This window comes from Typopeltis vanoorti, chromosome 20, assembly GCF_054136105.1.
Source record: "Typopeltis vanoorti isolate ZY-2024b chromosome 20, IOZ_Tvanoo_1.0, whole genome shotgun sequence".
Classification (NCBI taxonomy): Eukaryota; Metazoa; Arthropoda; class Arachnida; order Uropygi; family Thelyphonidae; genus Typopeltis; species Typopeltis vanoorti.
In genome coordinates, this window is record NC_143568.1 from 39,059,823 (window position 1) to 39,081,931 (window position 22,109).

General features: G+C 34.7%; 1 protein-coding gene across 1 annotated transcript in view; it reads right to left on the minus strand.

The window, feature by feature from the left end:
* LOC150095385 (glucosidase 2 subunit beta-like) overlaps positions 1–22,109 on the minus strand; it is a 162,255-nt gene that overhangs the window by 46,152 nt on the left and 93,994 nt on the right. Inside the window, exon 11 of the mRNA XM_090410052.1 lies at positions 12,807–12,941. Within this exon, the coding sequence (XP_090266178.1) occupies positions 12,807–12,941 (135 nt within the window). The remainder of the gene's footprint in view (positions 1–12,806; positions 12,942–22,109) is intronic.

Genomic DNA, 22,109 nt, shown 5'->3' on the forward strand with positions numbered 1-22,109 from the left:
CCCTAATTGTTTTGAGCAGTATATTATTGATACATTTATAATCTAATTTTTTTTATTCACTTTTTCACCTCATGATGATGTAAAACAGGGATTTCATGAACCTAGTTAAGTGTCTTAATAAATAACTAAACTTTAGTACCAACTGTTCTAAGATGGGAAAATATTGGCAGCATAATTGCATTCAACTTTTATTTATTTATTTTTTTTTTACATCCAATAGCCCAGGGTGACAAATTAGAACTTGGGTACTTTTTGTTTGTTCACTACAATTTTAAATTGTTTCACTAATAGCTGATTGTTTATATTCATGTTTGCAAGCACAAAAATAATTTGTACTCTGGAGATGTTCGGTATAAAGCCAGTAAAATATTAACAGCTAAATAGATAATTATCTTATATATTTTCCTTTGGTATTTTGAAATAGGTGAAATACTACAGATAATCATCTTTAGTTGAGAAGAGCTTGTACAGTTTATTCACATTCCAGATGGATTCAACTAAGTTCTTTACAACCAAAGTGAGCTAATTATAAAACCTGAAAAATGATTATATTTACATTTAGCCTTTCATGGATATTATCCATTTTTCAATTTAGTAAAAATTTACCATAACCACTTTTTTTTTTTAAAACAATAATCTTATGTACTAGTATTATGAGAGTAAGTCAAGAGTTCAACATATTTTTTTTTCATTTCATTTTCATTCACTTTTTTTACCTCAGTGTGCTTAAGGGTCAAAGCTGTATAACTGAGAGGACACCTCCACATAGCCTTTAAAGGAATGCGAAGAACCGACCAGGGCTTCTGACCTAATGTCCAATCCTCACCTTCTCGTGGTGCACCCTGTTGGGTATCTACTTTGATACTGAACGAACGAGGATGGGCTGGCAATTTGGGATTTAGCCGACCAAATTGTATTATTATTGGTTAAACCAAAATAAAAAATGATGGTACAACATGATAAAATTCCATGCCGGCTGGAGCATTGCCCGGTTAAACAAGGCCCCCATTGCTTTCGCCAGGGAAACAGGGTGAACAGCGAAAAGTCAGCTACTGGAACAAATCTGAAAACAAACCCCAATTCAACATCACCAGAGTTAAAGATCAGTACTATCAACATAAGAAGCCTGAATGGCAAAGAAATGGAGCTAGCTGAGGAATTAGATAAGTACCAGATCGACATAATAGGGATGACTGAAACAAAAAAGACAAAAACTGGTGAGATCTTTCTGAGCAATAAATACAAAATGTTATATTCAGGCAATGACAATCAAGGAAAAGAAGGAGTAGCCATAGTATTCAACACAAAATACGAGGCTAGTCTTCTTGAATGGCAGTCCGTCTCAAGTAGAGTAATGTGGGAAAATATGAGAATGGGGAACTGGACAATGAGACTTATTTGTGCCTATGGTCCCACAGAAGGTTCTACAAAGGTAAAAGTGGAGGAATTTTTTGAGGTTTTAGAAAAAGCAACTGACACAATGAAAAAGGAAAAGTTGGTCCTTGTTTGGGATCTGAATAGCAGAGTAGGAAATGATTGTGAGACATACAAAAATATTTTGGGAAAATTCGGAGAAAAGAGCAAAGCTAATAATAATGGCAAATATCTGTTGGATTTCTGCTCAGGAGATGGACTGGTTATTACTAACACCATGTTGCAACATAAAAATGTGCACAAATTCACATGGAGAGAAGAGGCAAGGAATAAGAAAGGTCTCATTGACTATGTTATTGTTGATAGTGATGTTTTCTCCCTAGTGCAGGACACCAGAGTGTACAGAGGATTTGAAATTGGAAGTGATCACAATTTAGTCTTGAGCAGGATAAAATTGAATTTCATATTGAAAAGAAAAACATGTAAGAAAGTTTTAAAGCGAATAAAAGTTGAGCAGCTCTCAGATGTGAACTGTAGACTAAAATACACAAAGATTATTGAAGAAAAAATGAAAGAGTTTGAGAACAGGAATCAAACCTTGGAGATTCAATGGCAAACTCCGAAAAAAACATTGATTGATTCTGCCAGAGAGGCACGTGGTGAGGTTGTCTGCAAGGATAAAAAAATCAGAACTCCCTGGTGGACACAGGAAGTTAAAGAGGCAGTGAAGGAAAAGAAGAAAGCATATCAAAATTCCTCTCAAATAAGTCAGCTTGTGCTCTTAGAGAATACAGAGACAAATGCAAGAATGCTAAACACCATGTAAAACTAGCTAAATAAAAGTGATGGGGGGACTTTGGCAAGAATATAGAAAATAAATATCAAGAAGGTGGCAAAATATTCTGGAGGTTGTTGAAGAAGCTTAGGAATGGAGGAAAGAGTGCTGTAAAAGGAGTTAGAGATGTGGTAAAAAAACACTGACCAGGCATGCAGTCAGGAATACATATCCATACTTGAAGTAGAAAAAGCCATCAAAGGCTTGAAATGTGGAAAGGCAGCAGGAGTAGATGATATTCGACCAGAAATGCTGAAGTATGGAGGTATTAAAATTATAGTGGCTGCACTGCATAGTTCAGAAAGCCTGGACAGAGGGACGAATTCCCGATGATTGGAGTAGAGCTCTCATAGTACCCATATATAAAAAGGGAAATAAAACTGAACGTGAGAATTACAGAGGTATTTCCCTACTGAGTGATCCTGGCAAGATCTATGCAAGTATACTTGAGAAACGGTTGAATTGTGGAAGAAAAGCTTGGTGAAGAACAAGCTGGATTCAGGCCAAATAGAGGGTGTCAGGATCAGATCTTCACTTTACGACAAATAGTCGAGAAAGCATGGGAACATAACAGAAATCTGTATTTAAATTTTGTTGATTTGGAAAAGACATATGACAAGGTGCCAAGAGAGAAGCTATTCAATACGCTACAGTTATATGGTGTCAATGGGGCATTATATCAAGCAATACTTAGTCTTTATTTGAGTTGTAAGTCAGCAGTTAGAATTGAAGGAAGTACAGGAAGATGGTTTAATGTTAAATCTGGTGTGAGACAAGGATGCACATTATCCCCTCTGTTATTCATTATCTATATGGATCGCATTATGAAGGAAAGTGGTATTAAACATGATATCAAAATTGGAGATGTTAATGTCAGCTCTTTGCTTTATGCAGATGATGTTATACTTATCAATAAATCTGCTAGAAGTCTGCAAGATTCTCTGGATAAATTGAATAGCTGTTGTAATAGATATGGTATGAAGGTCAGCAATAAAAAGACAAAGACAATGAAAATAGGCAGAATCATTGAAAATGTCAACTGTGTTGTGAATGGAGAACCTGTGGAACAAGTAAAACATTTCAGCTACTTAGGCACGATTTTTACTGAAGATGGTAAATTAAATATAGAAATAGACAACAGAATCAGCAAAGCTGGTTTGGTGGGAAGTCAATTGAATAAATTCATATCGAATAAAAAAGAAATTGGTCGGAACACTAAATTAGCTGTCTACAAGACAGTGTTCAAACCAGTTTTAACTTATGGATCTGAGAGCTGGGTCAGAAGTAAAACACTTGACCAAAGACTAGAGACCGCAGATATGGGAGTCCTGAGAAAGATTATAGGCATGAACAGATGGCATCAATGGCAATATCATATTAAAAATGAGGATATTAGGAAAGAACTTGACATTGTCAACATCCAGGAATGCGTTAGCAGAGCTAATCTCAGGTGGTATGGTCACTTAAACAGAATGGGCGAAGAAAGATTAGCAAAACAAGTGTTCTCTGCCAGGTTGGCAGCAAAACGACCCAGAGGAAGACCAAGATATAGGTGGATTGATACGGTACAAAGTGCCTTAGACGATAGAAATATAAGATCTGATAACGTTGGAGCCTTGACAAGTAACAGACTGATTTGGAGGAAAATTGTAGATAACAAGTTAGTAATGATGTAATTTTTTTCATGTAGTACTATCATATCCTGTACACCCCTTGAGGGTACTGGCAGGAATTTGATGATTATTTTTTTACTTCATGATGATGTGAAACAGGTATTTCATGAACCTAACTGAATGTCTTGTCTTAATAAATAACTTTAGTACAAACCTTATTATAAAATAACTTTAGTACAAATTTTAAGAAGTGTAACAATGATAGATGCAATTAAGCTTGACAATAACCACAGAAGACATCTAAAGGAAAACTGAATAAATGTGCATTAGAGAATAGTATAAGTGAGAGTCATTGATGATCAATCTGAATGCTCTGTTAAAAGCATGGTTTGCCATAAATAACAGAAATGAATAACTTCATGAAAAATTTTATTACGGTGTTCTTCACTTAACCAACCTTGAATGGGTTACTGTGTGAAATGATTTGACAGAAGTATAACACCATGCAATTGTACCTTTAGTTATTCAGCCCCTCAGATAATTCAACTGGAAAGTTGCTCTCCCACTGTAGTGGGATAATTTGAGGGATTACTGCATTTTAGTTCTTAGCGCACACACACACACACACACACACGATCCACTGAAGCCCTTTCACAACAAAAACTAAATACTACACATTTAGTCCTCTGTAAATGTTTATAACTTGGATTTCCTTCCTAAATAATAAATAACTACCATCTTTTCATCAACATTCTCCACAAGAGAACATTTTCAGTTTCTATGTCAAATGTTTATTCTGAAAAACTATTCATGAACCTAAGAACACAGAAAAACCTGAAAGTTTCTTTCCATCCTGCTTACAAATTAGATAAGTTCCTATGAACAGTTCAACTGACAGATTTCAATTTCTCTGACAGATCAACCTTTTCCTTTACTTCATCCAGCAGCATATCAGGTTTTTTGTTTTTATAGTCTTCCATACTATGGATAAACATGTGGATAGTAAAATGGCATGAAATCCAGTGAAAAAAATAGACTTTATATTTTAAGCAGGCAGTTTCTTGTTTAAATGAAACGATTCATTAGAATCAGTTTCATTTAAACAAGAAACTGCCTTGTTTAAATTTAAACAAGAAACTGCCTCAAACATTCTTGGTTTTGGGAAGTAATCTTGGTGAATATCACTCATTATTAATTAGTATTTTGCTCTGTGTTTAATATTACAGATCAAATGTTATCCCCCCACTTAATTATTATTATTTTTTTTTAAAGAGCTACATTGATAATGTTCAAGAAATTTGAACAAAAGTTCTGGTTGGAGTAAAATTTTGGTTTTTCCCATTTTTATTTTATTGTACTATCTACTACATTATAATGTCATATCAGTCATTTTGTTATATTCTAGCCATTATCAAATTCTGATATGTGTAAAGTAAAAATGGGCCTGTAATTTATAAATTATCGTATTGTAACTTACTCGAATTACTAAAGATAGATTAAGACATCTCTTAATTTGGAGGAATGTTTACAGAAATTTATGGATGTACTCCATAAATAAGGATATGAGCATCGTTTCTTTCCTTATGGTAAAGAGGTCGGATTCTCTCTCTCTGCTACCACTGATCTTAATGTGTGAGGGATGCTATCCACAGCTGAAAAGATGTTTACGTGCATTTTTTTCACATATGCATAAAACCACTTATTAATTGTTCACTTTCATCAATATGATAAGGGAAAACAAACAAAAACTTTACTTTCAGTACTCAGTAATGAGAGCTGACTAATATCATCAGCTCAAAGAATGAATTTTCAATTCTTGTTGGTTGCACTATAGCCACCTCTATGAAAAATTCACTTTCCCAGCTACATAACAAGTGGGTAAATGTCTTGAACTGATAGCCCTTTCCTAAAGAGCATGCATATTATAATACATACATACATAGTTTATTCACAATATGATACAATGTGAAAAGGGAAAAGAGATTTATATTAAAAATTAAATATTGCAAATTATGGTCTTCCAAGTCTCTCTATCTTGAGCTAACTGGTAGATGTCAGATGGAGTTTTGCAGTTCAGCCTACTGATGGTTTCACATATGCATTGCCAAAATTGTTTGCATGGTCTTCCTCTACTGCGTTTGCCATCTTCTGGTTTATACAGGATGAGGGATTTCAAAAAGGACGACACTTTGGGATGTCTGAGTTGATGCCCAAGCCACCTGAGTTGTAGGTTTTTTTGACTATACTGACAAGTGGTTCTTGCTTAGCCAGATCTAGCACAGCAGAGTTAGTGATGCAATCCATCCAGGTGTATCCAAGGATCAGTCTGAGACATGTAGTTCCAAAGGAGTTAATTAGATCTGTAGTTTTTTTTGGTGTTTATTGTCCAGGTTTGAGAACCATACAAGAAGATGGCTCTACTCGTTGCATGGTATAGTCTTAATTTTGTCTTTAATGATACTAATGATGATTTCCAGATGGGGCGGAGTTTGTTATAGAAGACTAGAGCTAGCTGTTTACATTTTCTGATATCATTTTCTGTATTGCTGATGTACGATCCAAAGTACTGAAAGTCCTTTACTCTTTCTAAGGGTTTATTGTTGATATGAAGTATAAAGTTTTCACAACCTACTGAGAATACTTTGGAGTTTTGGATGTTGATCTGCAGACCAATATGTTCAGTCTGTGCCTCTAGTAGACTGAGATGTTTTTGTGCATTTGTTGGTTCTGTATCAATAAGTATAACATCGTCAGTAAAGCTAAAATCAGTTATTTGCATGATGTGGGTGGATATTTTAATGTTAAAACCAAGATCTTCTGTGTTGATGGTCTGGAAGATGTAGTCCAAGCATATTAAAAACAAATAAGGTGCTCGTACATCACCTTGCAGGACTCCTTGTCACTGGAAATGATTCAGATGTTTCTGTTTTAAAGATTACTGTAGCACTGTATTCTTTATAAGGCGCCAAGATTGCTTGTATGAGTTTTGAGGGTAGACCACAGAAGCTGAGTATTTTAAACATTGCTTCTCTATTAATGGAGTCAAAGGCTTTTTTGAAGTCTATAAAGGTTAAAATGAGTGTTAAGTTTTTATCACGTGAACCTTCTATGATTCTTCTGATGCAATGTATCTGTTCTACTGTACATCGTTTTTTTAAAAATCCAGCTTGGTTTTTTCTTAAAAGTGATGTTAAGTAAGGTTCTATTCTATTGAGTATCATCCTATTGTAGATTTTAACTGTGGTTGATAGCAAAGTAATACCTCTGTAGTTATCCATTCTATTGAGACTGCCCCTTTTGGGTATAGGAACAATAAGGCCTTGTTTCCATTGTTGAGGTATTATTCCAGTGTTTAAAGCTTGATTCATTATGGCAAGGAGATTGGAATATGTATTATACCCAGCATTTTTGAAAGCTTCTGCTGTAATTCTGTCAATTCCTGGGGACTTTCCTGCTTTGGTTTGATCTATGACTATTTTTAGTTCCTTTTCAGTGAAGTCTTCACAATTTATTGGTAGAGTGGTGGTTAGATGCAGGACCGTAAGCTGACTTGAATGTTGGGGATTATCAACATTCAGTAATTCTTGAAATTAGTTTCTCCATTCTTTCATCAAGTTCGAATTTACTGATAGCTGTCTATCAGTAAATACGAACGTTTTTGTCATGTGTGACAATATTTCTACTTCTTTTTGCTTTATGGCGACAGATATAATTTATCATTTGAAAGGTGTTTCTAGTATCCCCAGTTTTATTATAATTTTCAAGTCCTCGCAGGGGGTGCTTAAGGGTCAAAGCTGTATAACTGAGAGGAGACTTCCACATAGCCTTTAAAGGAATGCGGAGAACCGACCAGGGCTTCTGACCTAATGTCCAATCCTCACCTTCTCGTGGTGCACCCTGTTGGGTATCTACTTTGATACTGAACGAACGAGGATGGGCTGGCAATTTGGGATTTAGCCGACCAAATTGTATTATTATTGGTTAAACCAAAATAGAAAATAATGGTACAACATGACAAAATTTCATGCCGGCTGGGGCGTCGCCCGGTTAAACAAGGCCCCCGTTGTTTTTACCAGGGAACCAGGGTGAACAGCGAAAAGTCAGCTACTGGAACAAATCTGAAAACAAACCCCAACTCAACATCACCAGAGTTAAAGATCGGTACTATCAATGTAAGAAGCCTGAATGGCAAAGAAATGGAGCTAGCTGAGGAATTAGATAAGTACCAGATCGACATAATAGGGGTGACTGAAACAAAAAAGACAAAAACTGGTGAGATCTTTCTGAGCAATAAATACAAAATGTTATATTCAGGCGATGACAATCAAGGAAAAGAAGGAGTAGCCATAGTATTCAACACAAAATACGAGGCTAATCTTCTTGAATGGCAGTCAGTCTCAAGTAGAGTAATGTGGGCAAATATGAGAATGGGGAACTGGACAATGAGACTTATTTGTGCCAATGATCCCAAAGAAGGTTCTACTAAGGTAGAAGTGGAGGAAATTTTTGAGGCTTTAGAAAAAGCAACTGACAAAATGAAAAAGGAAAAGTTGGTCCTTGTTGGGGATCTAAATAGCAGAGTAGGAAATGATTGTGAGACATACAAAAATATTTTGGAAAAATTTGGAGAAAAGAGCAAAGCTAATAATAATGGCAAATATCTGTTGGATTTCTGCTCAGGACATGGACTGGTTATTACTAACACCATGTTCCAACATAAAAATGTGCACAAATTCACATGGAGAGAAGAGGCTAGGAATAAGAAAAGTCTCATTGACTATGTTATTGTTGATAGTGATGTTTTCTCCCTGGTGCAGGACACCAGAGTGTACAGAGGATTTGAAATTGGAAGTGATCATTATTTAGTCTTGAGCATGATAAAATTGAATTTCATATTGAAAAGGATAACATGTAAGAAAGTTTTAAAGCAAATAAAAGTTGAGTGGCTCTCAGATGTGAACTGTAGACTAAAATACACAAAGATTATTGAAGAAAAAATGAAAGAGTTTGAGAACAGGAATCAAACCTTGGAGATTCATTGGCAAACTCTGAAGAAAACATTGATTGATTCTGCCAGAGAGGCATGTGGTGAGGTTGTGTGCAAGGATAAAAAAATCAGAACTCCCTGGTGGACACAGGAAGTTAAAGAGGCAGTGAAGGAAAAGAAGAAAGCATATCAAAAGTTCCTGGCAAATAAGTCAGCTTTTACTCTTACAGAATACAGAGACAAATGTAAGAAAGCTAAACAGTGTGTAAAACTAGCTAAACAAAAGTCATGGGAGGACTTTGGCAAGAATATAGAAAATAAATATCAAGAAGGTGGCAAAATATTCTGGAGGTTGTTGAAGAAACTTAGGAATGGAGGAAAGAGTGCTGTAAAAGGAATTAGAGATGATAAAGGTGACATGAAAACAGGAGAAAAAGATATCCTTGAAGTATGGAGTAATTACTTTGAAAAACTGCTAAATGAAACAAGCAGTGATGACAGCACAGTGATAAAAAACACTTACCAGGCATGCAGTCAGGATTACATATCCATACTTGAAGTAGAAAAAGCCATCAGAGGCTTGAAATGTGGAAAGGCAGCAGGAGTAGATGATATTCGACCAGAAATGCTGAAGCATGGTGGTATAAGAGTCTTACAGTGGCTGCACTGCATAGTTCAGAAAGCCTGGACAGAGGGATGAATTCCTGATGATTGGAGGAGAGCTCTCATAGTACCCATATATAAAAAGGGAAATAAAACTGAATGTGAGAATTACAGAGGTATTTCCCTACTGAGTGTTCCTGGCAAGATCTATGCAAGTATACTTGAGAAACGGTTGAATTGTGGAGAAGAACAAGCTGGATTCAGGCCAAATAGAGGCTGTCAGGATCAGATCTTCACTTTACGATAAATAGTCGAGAAAGCATGGAAATATAACAAAGATCTCTATTTAAGTTTTGTCTATTTGGAAAAGGCATATGACAAGGTGCCAAGAGAGAAGCTATTCAATACGCTGCAGTTATATGGTGTCAATGGGGCATTATATCAAGCAATACTTAGTCTTTATTTGAGTTGTAAGTCAGCAGTTAGAATTGAAGGAAGTACAGGAAGATGGTTTAATGTTAAATCTGGTGTGAGACAAGGATGTACATTATCCCCTCTGTTATTCATTATCTATATGGATCACATTATGAAGGAATGTGGTATTAAACCTGATATCAAAATTGGAGATGTTAATGTCAGCTCTTTGCTTTATGCGGATGATGTTATACATCTAAATAAATCCGCTACAAGTCTGCAAGATTCTCTGACTAAATTGAATAGCTGTTGTAATAGATATGGTATGAAGGTCAGCAATAAAAAGACAAAGACAATGAAAATAGGCAGAATCATTGAAAATGTCAACTGTGTTGTGAATGGAGAACCTCTGGAACAAGTAAAACATTTCAGCTACTTAGGCACGATTTTTACTGAAGATGGTAAATTAAATATAGAAATAGACAACAGAATCAGCAAAGCTGGTATGGTGGGAAGTCAATTGAATAAATTCATATCGAATAAAAAAGAAATTAGTCGGAACACTAAATTAGCTGTCTACAAGACAGTGTTCAAACCAGTTTTAACTTATGGATCTGAGAGCTGGGTCAGAAGTAAAACACTTGACCAAAGACTAGAGACCACAGATATGAGAGTCCCGAGAAAGATTAGAGGCGTGAACAGATGGAATCAATGGCAATATCATATTAAAAATGAGGATATTAGGAAAGAACTCGACATTGTCAGCATCCAGGAATGTGTTAGCAGAGCTAATCTCAGGTGGTATGGTCACTTAAACAGAATGGGCGAAGAAAGATTAGCAAAACAAGTGTTCTCTGCCAGGTTGGCAGCAAAACGACCCAGAGGAAGACCAAGATTTAGGTGGATTGATACGGTACAAAGTGCCTTAGACGATAGAAATATAAGATCTGATAATGTTGGAGTCTTGACAAGTAACCGACTGATTTGGAGGAAAATCGTAGATAGGAAGTTAGTAATGATGTAATTTTTTCATGTAGTACTGTCATATCCTGTACACCCCTTGAGGGTACATGGCAGGAATTTGATGATGATGATGATGAGTTCCTCGCAGTATTTATTTATTTGATTTTCTTTGTCTCTGGTCATGAGTTCATTGACCTTGTTATTTAAAGTGTCTAGTTTATCTTTATTTATTTCATTCCTGTTTAAGCGGTAGAGTTTCCTTGCTTTATTTCTTTCATCTATATATTTTCCAGTTTCAGAAGGTGATCCATTTTTCCAAATCTTTTTTGTTGCTGTTTCCAAGAATTTTATTCAATGTTATGTTTATTGCTTCAATGATACCCTTATACTTTTCATTAATGGGATCTTTAAGAATGTTTTCCATATTGTCTTTTAATGTGCTGTGGAAAGTTATTGCAATTTGTAGGTTATTTAGTTTGTCCCAGTTGTATTGTTTCTTTTTAGACTTGTTATTTTTAGAGGATTTTAGTGAAAGTTTAATGTGGGCACTGATTATTCTGTGGTCAGAGTTTAGTTCAACCGTGTTATATGCTTGACAGTTCTCGATTGATCTGATCCACTTTCCATTGATTAGCATGTGATCTATTTGGGAATGAGAACTATTTGGATGTTCCCAGGTCCATAGTCTTCCTTTTGGATGGGGAAATTTGGTTTGGGTGATTACCATGTTATGGCTATTGCAGAAGTTCATAAGAGAATGTCCATTGTTATTTGTGGTTTCATGATAAGTGTATTTACCCACGTTTTTAGTAGTATTGGCAATGTCTTTACCTATTTGGGCATTAAAATCGCCACCAATGAGTGTGACATTGTGAACTGGGATGTTCGTGACAGTTTCAGAAAGATCTTTATAATAGGTGTCTTTGTCTTCTAGTGGAGCACATGTGGATATTATTGTCAGTTTTGGGTTGGTACTTATTATATTATAATACAAAACTTTATTACAAACAACTTAAAATTTTAAGTTATAATATCTATAATAATAATCTGCAACTTCAAAAATAAAAATCCATATTTTTAAAACAGGAGAAATGAAATATTGCTCCAATGGAAGATTTAACTGTCTTTCCTAAAGTAACACACATTAAGGTAACAGTAAATCAAGCACCTAGTACAATGCAAAAAGATTTTTGGGCTGCTTAAACTAAGTTCTGCATTAAAAACTCTCTCTAAGCAAACGCTTACTTCCCAGCCTCATGGCAAGTGGGTTAACATTGTCACAGAATGATAAATAGTGAACTGTGTTTTGAACTGAGACAACATTGTAATAAGCATTAAATACAGATTACTGAAAGTCAAAATATTTTTTCTTTAATCATTCACAAAATTTTCAACCAATGTGCAATGAGCAACTTCAGTGTAATTTGAAAGATAGGACAATAGCACAAGTGCAATTGTAGTTAAGTCCTATATAACAGTAGGTTCCTTATAGAAATAAACTAAAGGAAAGTTGTGAAGCACTATTACCTTATTCTAATCTAAATAGGTCTGTGGACTTTCTTCTTATTGTAGGCAGTAGCATTTCTAAACTTTCTCAATTTTTTTTTTATACATATCTTTTTACACAAAATGTTACTAGGACTTTAGATATAATTAGATCAAAATGCTTTACAAGAACTCATGCAACCACATTTGCATTTAAAGTTTTCCATCATTTGCACTTTGCTGTTCTTTCAAATCATACTGAAGATGTTCAGCACTGAGTGAAAATTCTATGAATAAAGAAAATCTTTTTGCATAAGTAATCCATATTAGATGTTAAAATATAAAATAACTGACTCTGGTAGTGAAGCATTCTGGCATTGTGCTATAAATCACAATCAACCACTTTGTAATTAAGTGAAACAAACTGATTTTGTTTCACAAAGGTTTAGAGTAATTTGAGTTAAATAGTTCTCTCTCAAAGGATAAGGGAAACTTAAAATAAAGAGGTGGGATGAGAGGGAAAGAGAAATACCTCATGATCTGGAACTTCATTTGGCTCCTCTTCAATTTCCCTTTCACCAGAAAGGCTAGAAATATCTGGCACACTCTCAGTAGTTGATTCCGTAACAGTTGGTGGCTGGGCAACAGGAGGTGTAGAGGTAGTAAGCTAAAATTATCATTATTTTCTTAAGTACAATTTTATGCCTCAGTTATGCAAATAATATAAAATAAAGTAATCTTAAAGTATAATGGCATCATTTGGGCTTTGAATGACTAACCCAAGAACTTATGTTCTTGATAAAATTAACCTATTTTAATTACCCAGTTTTTAATTCTTTATTATGGTATTTTAAGAAACCAATGGAAATAATACATTGAAATTCAACACACAACACATAAACATACAATAACACACTTTACTACTTTATAATGAAAACATGTTATACTGTAAATACCTACTAGATATCCAACAACAAAAAAATCAGAAAAGAATAAGAGGTGGACAGCAGGGAGATTTTCAACTAGTGCAGTCTTTCTTATATTTCTTATATTAGCTGGCCGAGTGGATAGTGTATCTGCTCTCCAGCCAAAACGCCGCAGGTTCGAATCCTGCCGTGGGCATGGATGTTTGTGATTGTCTGTGAAAATACCAGTGGTGGTTGGCGATAGATGGCATTGGTGTAGTTACGGTCAGTTGGTGAATGAATGTGGAGATGGAGTTGTAGAGCAGGTGCCCTCCCTTGGTGAGTCCTTGGACTCCCTGAAGGTGTTCAAATAATAATAATATATAAGAAACTTTCACTTACTCTACCTTCTTTGTATACTGGGTAGCAAAAACTTTTTTTTTCTGAAATAATTATAATGTTCTATATGTATTTTTAAGTTTGGTGTATTAACCAACTTATCTTGTTTATCACTCAGATTTTGGGATATATGTATATCATTGCATATGCAATTGCAATTAGATAATAAAATGGCCAGCAATAGTCTGCTAACCTAGTCAAGCTCTACTTCTCTTGATGATGTCCCCCCCTCTAATATCTTGATGGATCCACCCAGTATTTGTTATTCAGAACTCTTGAGGGTTGGTTGCAAAGAGATTTATCTAGTGAGAATAAAGCACATTTTCAGTAACATATTGCAGTCAAAATTTTGATATACACGGCATATTTGTAGTGTGGGTAGGTAACTTGGTTAGATAAACCAAGAATACTGCTTTAGAGACAAAACATGGTTTATCCATCTCACTGCAGGTTTTCAATAAGCAAAGTTGAATAACAGAGCAAGAAAATCTGCAACTAATAGTGGCGTTCCTTAATCACAGAATGGATTGCTATGACATTCCAAATGGTTACCATGATATTTCTTAATAATATGAAATTTCCTACTTAAGATTCAATTTTAAAGCATTTTCATGCATGGAAAGAAGTGCATGTGGTAGAGATGCCAAATGTGCAGTGAAGCTAGCTTTAAGATATTACTTAATTTTTATAATTTTTTTAAAAATTTTTTGTATGAATAGTTACTTTAATTAAATAGTTTTTTTTTTGTTATATTTAATGTGTATACTGATTTGTCTGCCTTATTTCACAGATTAACTATTATTTGAAAGACCTAAGTTTGAATCCATCACTTCATGAAGGAGACATTTATATAACAGGAAAATTTTAAAGGTAAGCTAGTCTCATATAGAGATTACAGATGTTTTGTCCAGGAAACTTGAGTTTGCAAACCAGAAATTGTGTGAGTGTTCTCCAACTGCAGAACATACAAAATTAACAGACATGTTATACTAACAGTATAATATGTCTGCTATACTGCTATAATCTAACAGCATAATATGACATATTATACTGACCTCATAGCCTTAGTATTGTCTCATCCTAATTCCAATCAATCCAAACATCTAATTTAATCTGCTTTGCCATCCACAGAATGTTAAGTGCTGTTGAACCCTAAAGGTTTGACAAATATCTACATGCCAGTTTGTAAGTAGTAAAGCAGAGACTTCATCTAGGTAAGTAGTGTAAAAGTTCCCTTATCTGTAGGGCAATAAAAATATCCTGTTTAATCTTTGCTTTGAATATGAGAAAATCTTACAGTATGTATCTGTAACCTTCTCCACTGCTCAAAGGCATATTTTTCATATGTTGTTTTCACCTCCTCAAATGTAATTTAATAAGTGGTTTGATCAACCAAAGATTTCAAGGTGACTTTTGCCCCATCTGGTACATAATTGAAAAGAGAAAGCCAGTTTTTAGAGTGATGCACCTCTTAGTTTTATTTTGTATGCATATAACAATTCTGCAGACCCCCATAATGCAGTTGGTTTTGATAATGTCTGTTGACTGGAAAGAACTGGGTTTGACTCCTGTCAAGAACCACTTCATCAGAGCTTTTTTCCAAAAACTTGAGTTTCTCATCCTTCAACAGATGGACATTAGTATAGCCTATACTACAAGTATAGACAAATATACTTTTTAAGACAAATAGTGTCTTAAACATTAAATGCCCTATCAGAGCATTAATCAGGTTTCCAAAAATCTAAGTTACTTGGCCATGAAAGACCACTGAATCCAATGTATGGAAAAATGGGATGGGATAACATTTCTACTCTGGACAGATGAATTTCAACGAAATCTGGAATCTTATGTACTAAAACTGAATCTCAATTTTACTTCAAATTACACAATTTTAGTCCTAAAGTTAGACAAAATGAATATCATCAACATCATCAAATTCCTGCCATGTACCCTCAAGGGGTATACAGGATATGATAGTACTACATGAAAAAATTTACATCATTACTAACTTCCTATCTATAATTTTCCTCCAAATCAGTCTGTTACTTGTCATGACTCCAACATTATCAGATCTTATATTTCTATCATCTAAGGAACTTTGTACCGTATCAATCCACCTATATCTTGGTCTTCCTCTGGGTCGTTTTGCTGCCAACCTGGCAGAGAACACTTGTTTTGCTAATCTTTCTTCGCCCATTCTGTTTAAGTGACCATACCACCTGAGATTAGCTCTGCTAACACATTCCTGGATGTTGACAATGTCAAGTTCTTTCCTAATATCCTCGTTTTTAATATGATATTGCCATTGATGCCATCTGTTCATGCCTATAATCTTTCTCAGGACTCCCATATCTGCAGTCTCTAGTCTTTGGTCAAGTGTTTTACTTCTGACCCAGCTCTGAGATCCATAAGTTAAAACTGGTTTGAACACTGTCTTGTATACAGCTAATTTAGTGTTCTGACTAATTTCTCTCTTATTCCATATGAATTTATTCAGTTGAATTCCCACCATACCAGCTTTGTTGATTCTGTTGTCTATTTCTATATTTAATTTACCATCTTCAGTAAAAATTGTGCCTAAGTAGCTGAAATGTTTTACATGTTCTACAGGTTCTCCATTCACAACACAGTTGACATTTTCAATGATTCTGCCTATTTTCATTGTCTTTGTCTTTTTATTGCTGACCTTCATACCATATCTATTACAACAGCTATTCAATTTAGTCAGAGAATCTTGCAGACTTCTAGTGGATTTATTGATAAGTATAACATCATCTGCATAAAGCAAAGAGCTGACATTAACATCTCCAATTTTGATATCATGTTTAACCACTTTCCTTCATAATGCGATCCATATAGATAATGAATAACAGAGGGGATAATGTGCATCCTTGTCTCACACCAGATTTAACATTAAACCATCTTCCTGTACTTCCTTCAATTCTAACTGTTGACTTACAACACAAATAAAGACTAAGTATTGCTTGATATAATGCCCCATTGACACCATATAACTGTAGCGTATTGAATAGCTTCTCTCTTGGCACCTTGTCATATGTCTTTTCCAAATCAACAAAATTTAAATACAGATTTCTGTTATGTTCCCATGCTTTCTCGACTATTTGTCGTAAAGTGAAGATCTGATCCTGACAGCCTCTATTTGGCCTGAATGCAGCTTGTTCTTCACCAAGCTTTTCTTCCACAATTCAACCGTTTCTCAAGTATACTTGCATAGATCTTGCCAGGAACACTCAGTAGGGAAACACCTCTGTAATTCTCACATTCAGTTTTATTTCCCTTTTTATATATGGGTACTATGAGAGCTCTACTCCAATCATCGGGAATTCGTCCCTCTGTCTAGGCTTTCTGAACTATGCAGTGCAGCCACTATAATTTTAATATCTCCATACTTCAGCATTTCTGGTCGAATATCGTCTACTCATGCTGCCTTTCCACATTTCAAGCCTTCGATGGCTTTTTCTACTTCAAGTATGGATATGTATTCCTGACTGCATGCCTGGGCAGTGTTTTTTACCACTGTGCTGTCATTACTGCTTGTTTCATTTAGCAGTTTTTCAAAGTAATTACTCCATACTTCAAGGATATCCTTTCCTCCGTTTTCGTGTCACCTTTATCATCTCTAACTCCTTTTACAGTACTCTTTCCTCCATTCTTAAGCTTCTTCAACAACCTCCAGAATATTTTCCCACATTCTTGATATTTATTTTCTATATTCTTGCCAAAGTCCTCCCATGACTTTTGTTTAGCTAGTTTTACACACTGTTTAGCTTTCTTACATTTGTCTCTGTATTCTGTAAGAGTAAAAGCTGACTTATTTGCCAGGAACTTTTGATATGCTTTCTTCTTTTCCTTCACTGCCTCTTTAACCTCCTGTGTCCACCAGGGAGTTCTGATTTTTTTATCCTTGCAGACAACCTCACCACATGCCTCTCTAACAGAATCAATCAATGTTTTCTTCAAAGTTTGCCACTGTATCTCCAAGGTTTGATTCCTGTTCTCAAACTCTTTCATTTTTTCTTCAATAATCTTTGTGTATTTTAGTCTACAGTTCACATCTGAGAGCCACTCAACTTTTATTTGCTTTAAAACTTTCTTACATGTTATCCTTTTCAATATGAAATTCAATTTTATCATGCTCAAGACTAAATAATGATCTTCCAATTTCAAATCCTCTGTACACTCTGGTTTCCTGCAGCAGGGAGAAAACATCACTTGACAAAATGAATAAAATTATGAAAATGTTAAAAATGAAAAACTGATTCTCAAGCATTTAAAATCCAAAAAACAGTTGTTTTAGCAGTGGCATTCTTATACATGGCATCAATGCTAATGCATTATTTGCCAATTGTTTATTGGTTAGATATACTGGTTATATTATAAATGCCAGTGTAATAGCATTTTGTGACAATTATAGTGCATTATAAATGCACTGATAAACATCAATAGAAGATTGAGGGATGTAAAACACATTATTTTTATGATTCTTTTGGACCATTTCTATATTTCCATACCTGTTAAGCTAGAAATGGGATTATTTGGCTTTGCTATGCCAATCAGAGAGAAAGAGAGAACAATATCTTGCATCAAGTTGCAAATACTGTCATTGAAGACTTTTTAACGAAAAGTGAACTTAGCTGCAGGTGATTTCCAAAAATGGAATTAGGTGATTGGGTTAATTCCAGACTATGAAAACACAGAAGGATGATGCATCAGAAAAATGCAATTTCTTCCATCTATGCTTATACAATTATCATTATGCACATACACATGCAGTAATATTAGGATTATGCAGACCCTCAAATAACCAGTTAGTTATTGCTTTCACTCAAACTCTGTCTGGAAATTGGTCACTTGAGGAGTGAAATAACTGTCATTTATTTGGCATGTGTCTGTTAAAGGGAAAAAACCCTACTATGGCAAACCTTCTCACTATAACAAACTGAAATTTTCTGGGCAATCTCAAATCTCCATATTTTCAATGCTATTTTAAAGGAAATTTCCTATGAGCTTGCTACTAAGAGTTGACACTAATTCTCCCAACACTTACATTATTAAGAAACAGACAGGAATCCTAAGACCATGTAAATATACTAATATTGAATACTCAGTCAGTTTTAACAATTTATTTTTCATTATTTTTTCACAGCTTCTTATTAATATGCAAGTTCATAAAACTATTCTGTCTTATCTGACCTAAAAGTAGACAACCTGTAATAAACGATTCAGTTGTGACAACATGTTTTTTCAGAGCAAACTACTAATGATAATAAATGCAATTTAAACTGAAGTTGTGCACACACTATATATGAATATGGAATATAAAATCAAAATGAATCAGTGATAGAACAGTAAAAAAATGAGACTGATTCCTCTCTCTGAACTATAAATGTAACTTTCATAGATTTCATGTGATATTTCAGTTTTGTTAATTTATTGTCATCCATGAATGATAACAGTAAAAAAATGTATCCTAAGAAACTCAGACATTTAAAGCCTGTAAGTAATACATATGCCGATGATGTTATACTTTTAAATAAATCCACTACAATTCTGCAAGATTCTCTGACTAAATTGAATAGCTGTTGTAATAGATATGGTATGAAGGTCAGCAATAAAAAGACAATGAAAATAAGCATAATCGTTGAAAATGTCAACTGCGTTGTGAATGGAGAACCTGTGGAACAAGTAAAACATTTCAGCTACTTAGGCACGATTTTTACTGAAGATGGTAAATTAAATATGGAAATAGACAACAGAATCAGCAAAGCTGGTATGGTGGGAATTCAACTGAATAAATTCATATGGAATAAGAGAGAAATTAGTCAGAACACTAAATTAGTTGTATACAAGACAGTGTTCAAACCAGTTTTAACTTATGGATTTGAGAGCTGGGTCAGAAGTAAAACACTTGACCAAAGACTAGAGATCGCAGATATGAGAGTCCTGAGAAAGATTATAGGTGTGAACAGATGGCATCAATGGCAATATCATATTAAAAACGAACTTGACATTGTTAGAATCCAGGAATCCGTTTGCAGAGCTAATCTCAGGTGGTATGGTCACTTAAACAGAATGGGCGAAGAAAGATTAGCAAAACAAGTGTTCTCTGCCAGGTTGGCAGCAAAACGACCCAGAGGAAGACCAAGATATAGGTGGATTGATATGGTACAAAGTGCCTTAGACGATAGAAATATAAGATCTGATAACGTTGGAGTCTTGACTAGTAACAGACTGATTTGGAGGAAAATTGTAGATAGGAAGTTAGTAATGATGTAATTTTTTTCATGCAGTACTATCATATCCTGTACACCCCTTGAGGGTACATGGCAGGAATTTGATGATGACGATGATGAAGTAATACATTGTGTAGTTTCAATGGCAAGGAGTCAGATAATTATATTTTGTTTCGACTGGATTTGAATTTCTGCACTGTATATTTTGCCAGCCCAGATGGATGATCAATAGTACCTAACTTTCCAACCAATAAGCAATGGGCTTTAATTTCACCATGGCCAATATTTATGAATAACTTTAGGTTAGAAGATGAATTGCATCACTCAGCATGAAGCAACTGTTTTACTTATTTAATTCTTAGCCCACTTGTGGTACTAATATGCAATTAGTTTATAATTTTCCACGAATGGAATTCATATAAAAAAAAGAAAAATAATAAGAAATCTCTGTGGCAATACTAGCATCCAATAAGTTGCTGAATACATGCATATATGTAAACAAATCACAAAGCCATCTGCAGTCTGATTATCTTCTTTAAAATTCTTTCGCCATTTCATTTGATTTATGACTAAAGCAATTAACATAACCCTACTTGAAACTGCCTTCCAAATCAAGAGGTTTATATTCATGTTTGGTGTTGAATGCTATTGCTACTTCTTCTTTTCCTTGATCATTACTGCCTGAACACAACATTTTATACTTAGTAAAATCCCACCTGATTTTAATTCTTTGTCTCAATAACAATTATGTCCATGTAGTACTTTTTCAGTTCTTCTGCAAATTTGATTTCCTTTCTATTAATACTCCTTATATTGATGGTTCCTATCTTCATTTCTTCTGATGTTGGGTTTATTCTTCTTCTAGATGTTGAGATGGAGCTTGTTCCAGTAGCTGACTTTTCACTGTTTGCCCTGGTTCCCTGAAGAAAACAATGGGGGCCTTATTTAACCAAGCAACACCCCAGCTATTATGAAATCTCATCATGTTGTGTCATCATATGCATTCCTGGTTTAAGCCAATAAAGAGTACAATTTGGTCTGCTAAGTCCAAAATTGCAAGTCCATCCTCATTTGGTCAGTACCCAGTAGATACTAACAGGGCACACGTGAAGGTGAAGATTGGACATTAGGTCAGAGCCCCCCAGTCAGTTCTCTACGTTCCTGAAAGGTGATATGGAGGTATCCTCTCAATTATTTGGCTTTAACTATCAAGTGACCTCAAGGATATAAGCTATCGCCACTGATATTTTATTGAGGTGGGGAGGCGGGGTGGGGGATTACTAATACCAACAATTTTTAGTCCTTGTCCTATATAAATTTTATTTATTAATGCTAAAACTTCCTTTATTCCTGATGCTTCTTGACATTAGTGAACATATGATAACTACCTGGCTCATGTATATTCAAGTAACCCTCTTCAAACTTAATTGGTTCAAATAAGTTACCAGAATTGATTTATTAACCAAATTTATTCCACTGCTGAAATTATTGCTTTTCTTGCCTGACAATACTATTCCTAATACTCATTACCATCACCATCAAATACCTAAATATATGTACCCTCACGGGATGTACAGGATATTATGATACTACTACATGAAAAGAGTATGTCATTACTAACTGCTTAACGATAATTTTCCTCCAAATTAATCTGTTATCTTTCAGGATTCTAAGATTGTCAGATTTCATATTACAGTCTTCTAAGGCACTCTTAACTGCAATTTGATCTTCTTTGGGTCTCTTTCCTGCCATATTAACAAAAAACACTTCTTTTACTAATCTTTTCTCTCTCATTCTGTTTAAATGACCACACCACCCGAGACCAGAGCTGCTCATACATTTCTTAATGCTTACAATGTCAAGTTAGTAATATTCTCATATTTAACATGAATCTGCCATTGATGCCATTTGTTCACTCCCTTTGTAAGAACTCTCATCTCTGTAGTCTCCAGTCTTTGATCAAGTGTTTTATTTCTAACCCAGCACTCAGATCCATAAGTTAAAATTGTTTTGAACATTGTTTTGTACATAGCTAGTTTAGTATTTTCACTAATTTTTCTTTTATTCCATATAAATCCATTCAGTTTATTTCCTACCATATTCTAATTCTGTTGTCTATTTCCATATTAATTTGCCATCTTCACAAAAACATTGTGTCTAAATAGCTCAAATGTTTCTATAGGTTCTCCATGCTACCTACACAAATTCCTGATAATCCTCTTCAATCTCCTAATACTCTCTTTTTTTATCAGTCCTCCTTCCGTATACATTGTAGAG